This window comes from Podarcis filfolensis, assembly GCF_964270895.1.
Source record: "Podarcis filfolensis genome assembly, chromosome: 15".
NCBI lineage: Eukaryota > Metazoa > Chordata > Lepidosauria > Squamata > Lacertidae > Podarcis > Podarcis filfolensis.
Window position 1 is genome coordinate 34327129 of NC_139618.1, and position 7937 is coordinate 34335065.

The 7937-nt window shown below is 52.5% G+C and overlaps 1 protein-coding gene across 4 annotated transcripts in view; it reads left to right on the top strand.

The window, feature by feature from the left end:
• The window catches only part of AEBP1 (AE binding protein 1), a 46923-nt gene extending 38986 nt beyond the window's left edge, over window positions 1-7937 (top strand). For all 4 annotated transcript variants that reach the window (XM_083588373.1, XM_083588374.1, XM_083588375.1 and 1 more), the window contains exons 20-22: window positions 3162-3301; window positions 4053-4152; window positions 5799-7937. In XM_083588373.1, coding sequence (XP_083444499.1) covers window positions 3162-3301; window positions 4053-4152; window positions 5799-6361 — 803 coding nt within the window. In that variant the 3' untranslated portion in view covers window positions 6362-7937. The remainder of the gene's footprint in view (window positions 1-3161; window positions 3302-4052; window positions 4153-5798) is intronic.

Sequence of the window (7937 nt, forward strand, 5' to 3'; positions counted from 1 at the left end):
AGTTAGAGGCAGCTTCATGTGCCTATGTTGCTAAAAGGATTCTCATTTTTTTTAATTATGAAAATGAATAAGGGTGTATTTTGGGGTTACATACATTTTTGAAATGAATGCATACTCTTAATATGGAGTCAGCCTGGCGTAATTCCCTGCAATGCAATAGCTGTATGAAGGAAACAGTCTTAGATCGTTTGTTCATCTAGCTGGTGTTGGCTACTCCGTCTGGCAGCAGCTCTTCCTGGGCCCTCAGCCGTGGTCTTTCCCATCACTTGTTGCGGATCCCTTTCAGCTGAAGATGCCAGCTACCCAACATGGGAACTTCTGCATTCACTGCCAATGCCAAACAATGGTCCTGCCTTTAGCGAGCTTTTCTCATTCCCTGACACAAGGGAGGGTCAAATTCTACTTTTCTGGGCTAGATTTTTCTAGCTGTTCTGTGCCTGTCTCAGTTCAGAGCCTCCTGGACCACAAAACGTCTAGGGGGCACCACGTTGGGGAAGGCTGATCTATTCAGTCACAAAGCTGGCTTGATCACAGCAAATGTCCGTCTCATTTGGTATCTTGCTTCCTACAGTGATGAGTCAGCTGCTTCTAGGAAGTCCAAAGGCTACGGCTCTCTTCCACTCTTCGCCCCAAACAGCTGGCATTTAGTGGTATGGTTTTCTGAACCCAGAGGGTCCATCCATCAGTCTAGTTGCCATTAATAGACCGCAACTAATAATAATAATAAGGGACGCAGGTGGCGCTGTGGGTTAAACCACAGAGCCTAGAACTTGCTGATCAGAAGGTCGGCGGTTCAAATCCCCGCGACGGGGTGAGCTCCCGTTGCTCGGTTCCCTGCTCCTGCCAACCTAGCAGTTCAAAAGCACGTCAAAGTGCAAGTAGATACCATATTTTTCGCACCATAGGACACACTTTTTCCCTCCTAAAAAGCAAGGGAAAATGTGTGTGCGTCCTATGGAGCGAATGCAGGCTTTCGCTGAAGCCTGGAGAGCGAGACGGGTCGGTGCGCACCGACCCCTCTCGCTCTCCAGGCTTCAGGAAGCTATCCGCTAGCCGTGGGAGACCCAGCTCTCCCACGGCTAGCGGAGTGCTGCATTAATCCCGAAGCTTGGGGCGTGCGGAGCTCAGCGCGCCCCAAGCTTCTGGGTGCCGGCAAGCTCTCCGCTAGCCATCTAGCGGAGACCTTGCCAGCACCCAGAAGCTTGGGGCGCGCTGAGCTCCGCACGCCCCAAGCTTCGGGATTAGCGCAGCGCTCTGCTAGCCGTGGAAGAGCCGCGCGGCTCTCCCACAGCTAGCGGAGACCTTGCCGGCACCCAGAAGCTTGGGGCGCGCTGAGCTCCGCACGCCCCAAGCTTCGGGATTAGCGCAGCGCTCTGCTAGCCATGGGAGAGCCACACGGCTCTCCCGCAGCTAGCGGAGACCTTGCCGGCACCCAGAAGCTTGGGGCGCGCTGAGCTCCGCACGCCCCAAGCTTCGGGATTAGCGCAGCGCTCCGCTAGCCGTGTCTAGGCTGCGGATAGTAGCCTGCTTCCCGGAGCATCGGGCGCCCTGAAAGCAGAGCGCCCGGCGCTTCAGGAACACTTCTGCAGCGTGGGGAGCCTTGCAGGAGTTCCCCGCAGGGCTCCCCACGCTGCGGATAGCAGCCTGCCGCCCGACAGGTGGGGCGCCCTGAAGCAGAGCGCCCCTCGCGCCGGGCAGATATCCGCAGCGTGGGGAGCCCTGCAGGAGTTCCCCGCAAGGCTCCCCAAGCTGCGGATAGCAGCCTGCTGCCCGGCGGGCGGGGCACCCTAAAACAGAGTGCCCCTCGCACCGGGCAGACATCCGCAGCGTGGGGAGCCCTGCAGGAGTTCCCCGCAAGGCTCCCCAAGCTGCGGATAGCAGCCTGCCGCCCGGCGGGTGGGGCGCCCTGAAGCAGAGCGCCCCTCGCGCCGGGCAGACATCCGCAGCGTGGGGAAGCCCTGCAGGAGTTCCCCGCAAGGCTCCCCAAGCTGCGGGTAGCAGCCTGCCGCCCGGCGGGTGGGGCGCCCTGAATCAGAGTGCCCCTCGCGCCGGGCAGACATCCGCAGCGTGGGGAGCCCTGCAGGAGTTCCCCGCAGGGCTCCCCACGCTGCGGATAGCAGCCTGCTGCCTGGCAGAGCGCCCCGCGCACCAGGCAGACATCAGCCAGCCCCACAAGCTCGGGGGACAGCAGGGAGGCGCAGCGCCACCATCCCGCTGTTCCTCGACCTGGTTCGGTTTCCCTGACCTGCTTTTGGGGGGGGGGAATAAAGGGGAATTTTTTTTCCTTTATTTCCCCCCAAAAAAACTAGGTGCATCCTATGGGACGGAGTGTCCTATGGTGCGAAAAATACGGTAAATAGGTACCCCTTCGGTGGGAAGGTAAACGGCATTTCTGTGTGCTGCTCTGGTTCGCCAGAAGCGGCTTAGTCATGCTGGCCACATGACCCTGAAGCTGTACGCCGGCTCCCTCGGCCAATAAAGCGAGATGAGCGCCGCAACCCCAGAGTCGGTCACGACTGGACCTAATGGTCAGGGGCCCCTTTACCTTTTAATAATAATAATAATAATAATAATAATAATAATAATAATAATAATAATTTTTATTTATACCCCGCCCTTCCTGGCCAGAGGCGGGCTCAGGGCGGCTAACATCAATAAAATTTCAGTAAAAATATAATAAGGGGGGGGGGGGAGAAAAAAAACACAATTTAAAATACAGGTTAAAATGCAATTGAAAATGCAGCCTCATTTTAAAAGTCAAAACCATAAGGGGAGGGAAACATTAGTGTCAGACTGAGTCCAAACCAAAGGCCAGGCGGAGCAGCTCTGTCTTGCAGGCCCTGCGGAAAGATGTCAAGCCCCGCAGGGCCCTAGTGTCTTGTGACAGAGTGTTCCACCAAGGTGGGGCCAGTACTGAAAAGGCCCTGGCCCTAGTAGAGACCAACCTAACCACCTTGTGACTTGGGACCTCCAGAATGTTGTCATTTGTGGACCTTAAGGTCCTCCGCAAGGCATACCAGGAGAGGCGGTCCCGTAGGTACGTGGGTCCTAGGCTGCACAGAGCGCCTCTTTACAGCTACCTAATCCCCTCTTTACAACCACCTAAGCTAATGGCTGTCACCACATCTTGGAAATATATCCTCTTCCATATGTCCTTGCAGCCATGAATGATTTCAGCTACCTCCACACCAACTGCCTGGAGCTGTCCATCTACCCAGGGTGCGACAAGTTCCCCCATGAAAGTGAATTGCCGCAAGAGTGGGAAAACAACAAGGAATCATTGCTGACATTCATGGAACAGGTAAGGTCCAGCTTGGGGGTGGTGATGATGGGAGGTCAGGACCCCTGAGCAATGCGGAGTGGGTGGCAAATAAACAACTCACCGGGAGCACTCTGGGAACTAAAGTTAATGCTGACTTTAAAACAGGTGGGGAACCTCAGGCCTTGGGCTGAATGTGGCCCCCCAGGCCTCCCTGACTGGCCTTTGGAACTCTCTCAAGGCTACACACCTTCACTGGCCCTGCTTCACACTCCGAGTGTTTTTGCCTGGCTGAAACATGTCCTGAAACTCCGATGTTGCCTCTGGCATATCTGGTGACAGGAGCGAGCCAGCAGTAACCCCACTGAGCACGTTGGGAGTTCTCTTTATTGTCGAAAAAAATGGTTTGCACAGGAGTGTCAGGCCTAATGAGCTCAGTAGCTGCTGAGGCTGAAGGTCCCTGTCTCCCCACGGCTGCCTAAGTCCCCTCCGCTCCAGGGTTTCCCTCAAGCAATCTGAGGCTGAGCCTGCGTGAAGCTAATGTCTCCTCCACCCTCTTCATGCCTCTACTGGTTCTGGGAGACCAGAGGGGAGCTTGTCGCAGCAGGAAGGGGACATTCCTGCCTCCTCACCAGCCAGACCTACCTCCGCCTATTGGTCTCCCTCCTTTGTATGGATGGTTCATTTTACGGGGATATGGACTTATGTAAGCAGCCTTGCAATTTGTTGTTTTAGAAAAGATATAAGGGACTTGAAAATAATCCAGCTGCCTGAAATCTCCTCCTCCTTGCAGATACATCGGGGCCTTAAGGGGACAGTGACAGATCAGCAGGGAGACCCCATTGCAAATGCCTCCATCTCTGTTGTGGGGATCAACCATGACGTGCAAACAGGTATGTCTGCAATGCTGAAGGTAGGGATGTGCAGCCACCTTGTAATGGACAGAAAATAGGTAGATGGATCTTCCATATGTTAACTGGCCTGCAGCCCAGCCAGCAAACCTATAGATGCCCAACATCCCAGTAACTGGGAAAGGAAGAGGGCTGAACATGGGGAACCAGAGAAAGAATCCAATTCAGCTTTTTCTCCAGTTTCTAAATCACTGGCACAACCGCTTTGCAAAGCTCAAGAGGCTTGCAGGTGTGTTTTTGTTCACCACGGCTGCTTGTGCTGCGAATTCTTGGCCTGAGCACATGTGGGCCCTGGCCAAACTATTCCTGTGCAACTTGTAGACTCAAAAGGGATCCCCACCCCTGTTGTAGAACACTTGGCATACCTTGGCCTTAGCGTTGACAAAACATCAGGAACAAAGCCCGCTTTAAAATTATTCCTGCCTCTGCCGATACCTCCTGCCAGCCACCCACCCACTTCAAAACACAGGTTCGTTCATGAAGAACGTGTTTTGTGTGCAGGACTCTTAGCTTACCGCCTGCTAAGCCTTATTACGTGACTTTCTCCATTTTAAATGCCCAAAGACTTTGCTGCCTTGGAGATATTGTTGCATTACAATAACTCCTGCCTGTTGGTCATGCTACAGTGAGGGGGAAAAGTATTTGATCCCCTGCTAAATTTTGCCCCTTTGCCCTCTGACGAAGAAATGACCAGTCCATAATTTTAATGGTAGGTTTATTGCAGCTGTGAGAGACGGAATAACAACAGGAAAACCCCCAGAAACCCAGAAGGCAAAAGTCAAGAGATTGATGTGCATTATAATGAGTGAAATAAGTATTTGATTCTGAATGACCCAGAGGAGAACTGGGTGAAAGTGTTGTGGTCAGATGAGACCAAAATCCAGTTCTTCGGCATCAACTCAACTCGCCGTGTTTGGAGGAGGAGGAATGCTGCCTATGACCCCAAGAACACCATCCCCACCGTCAAACATGGAGGGGGACATATTATGCTTTGGGGGGTGTTTTTCTGCTAAGGGGACAGGACACCTAAGTCATCTTTTGCAAAGGAATCGAATACTTATTTCACTCATTATAATGCACATCAACCTCTGACTTTTGTCTTCTGGGTTTCTGGGTGTTTTCCTGTTGTTATTCCGTCTCTCACAGCTACAATGAACCTACCATTAAAATTATGGACTGGACATTTCTTCGTCAGATGGCAAACGGGCAAATTTAGCAGGGGATCAAATACTCCCCCCCCCCTCACTGTAGGTGGGACTTAAGGAAACAGAAGTCCAATAGGATTTGGAAGGCCACAGGTGCCCACCCCTGCTATAGATCTCTCTCCCCATTATCTGCCTGCATGGGAAGATGGAAACGCCAAAACTATCCTATGGGAGCACAGAAACCTGCCATCAACCAGGACTGGCCATTTGTCTTTTAGCCCAGTATCGCGAACTCTGACTGGCAGTTCTCCAAGGCCCCAGGCAGAAAGACATTACCTGCTACTTGAGATGGTTTTAAATAGAGATGCCAGGGATTGAACCTAAGCCTTTCTGTAGCCAGAGTATACGCCTGACCCCTGAACTAGAAAATCCCTCTCCTGTACAGAATCGTCGTCAAATGCTGCATGTCTCTGTCTGTTTCAGCAAGCGGTGGGGATTACTGGCGCATCCTGAACCCAGGCGAATACCGCGTCACAGCCAGAGCGGAGGGCTACAACCCCAGCGTCAAAACCTGCAGCGTCTTTTACGACATCGGAGCCACCCAGTGCAACTTCATCCTGTCGCGGTCCAACTGGAAGCGCATCCGAGAGATCATGGCCATGAATGGGAACAGACCTGTGCCGGGGGGGCGGCCCATGACCCAAAGGGAGCGCCTGCGCTGGAGGATGAGGATGCGGCAGAGAGCTCGCCTGCGCCAGCAGATGCGCAACCGCCTGCGCAACGGCGCCACGAGCGCTCCTCCCACGACGCTCCCAACCACAGAGGTCCCCTTCTTGTTCAGCAGCACCACGCTCCCGCCTTGGAGCCGAGAGCCGCCCACTACCGAAACTGCCACCACCTGGGAAACGGAGGTCTACACAGAAACTGTGACTGAGTGGGAGACAGTAGCCGATGACATAACAGAGAAGGAGACCTGGGAGGAGACCACGGGCACCGCTTTCCCCATGACTACGGCAGAGACGTACACCGTGAACTTTGGCGATTAGCTGCTATGACTGTAGGCCAGGAACACTCTGAAGACATTCCCAAAGCTTCTCCTCACTCCATTTCCCTGGAGCAGATGCCTATAGTTGGATTATCATAGTACAGTAGGCATCATCACCTGCTTTTTAGAATTTACTGAGAAATCCACTTAGCAGAGGCTATGCCCACCAAGAAATCCATTTAGCAGGCTATGTTAGCATTTACACCCAGGGCCAGGGAACCAGTGTCTCTGCAGATGGTTGTTGGACAGCATCTCCCATCACTCCCGACTACTGGGCTGGGCTGCCTGAGACTGATGGGAGCTGCAGCCCAATATCGTCTCGAGGGCCACAGGTTCCCCATTCCTGCCTTCTGCCACTTCTCAAGACGCACGTCTCGAGGGTTAACAACTCCGCTTTCTTTAAAGGGGTATCGGTCCAATCCTACAGCAACCTAACATTTTCCAAATGGGAAACGGAGGTGAGTAGCTGAGCTGGGCTCTGAAACAGAAAATAGGCCAAGAACAGAATCCTCTCCCCCAGCTGATTACATGAAGCTCATCTGTGTTGAGGTGTTCTTTCCTCCACCTCACTTTTGCCCTGAACAGCACTCTTTGCAGCAGGGGTAACCAAGGCCATGCTGGCCGGGGTGGATGGGAATTGGGATCCAACCACTGCTAGGGGTAACTACTTTGGCTATCCCAGTTTAAAAGCGTGGCATGAGATTTGAGGAATAGGGAGGGAATGAATGCAAACCCAGCCAACATCCAGTGACCCAGAATTCCATGCTCCCTGCCCTGAATGCATTAGAATTAAAAAAACATTAGGTGGCATTATGTATCTTCAGATTTATACCCTTAGCCACAATTTAGTATACCGTTGCATATGCACTTGTCTCTTTAAAAAAAAATCTGTAGGTTGCAAGTATCACATCACTGTGCTGGATCATAGCCTTTATTTTTGGGAAAGGGTGTGTGCAGAATTCAGAGGGCTTGTTCCAGCTTTGGAACAATATTCTTACCATATTGGAGCAAAGGGCGGCAACACATGTACAACTTGAGGCTCAAAGTACATCGTGCCAGCCAAGCTTAAACGTTTCTGATAACTGAACTCCCCTGCCCAAGGTTTTCTTCTCCATAAGGGATAGAATTTTCATAGCTTTCAAAGCGATGTCCAAGATTCCATGGGAGCTACCAGATTCTTTATTAAAAGGTACAGTCCGATCTTCTAACAGTTATTCCAGCTACAGTTTCTCACCCTGTAGTGGGGAACATGTGGCCTTCCAGCTGCTGCTGGACTCAACTCCCATCAGCCCCAGCTAGGATAGTCAGTGGTCAGGGGTGATGGGACTTGGTATCCCAACAACAGCTTCAGAGCTGCATGTTCCCCCACCCTGATCTAACCAAAGCTGCAGTTTTCCCATTAATAAGCCTGTCAATTTCAGCAGCAAAGGGAGGGGAAATGGAAATTTGCCAAGTTCAGCAATACAGGGCACCCAGGCCACAGCTGCCCAGGAGGCAGGTCCAGTGCCACCTTGATCACTTTTGGCTTTCCAACAGTTCTTGTTATATGAATAAAGTGAGTTATATATAAAAAGGAA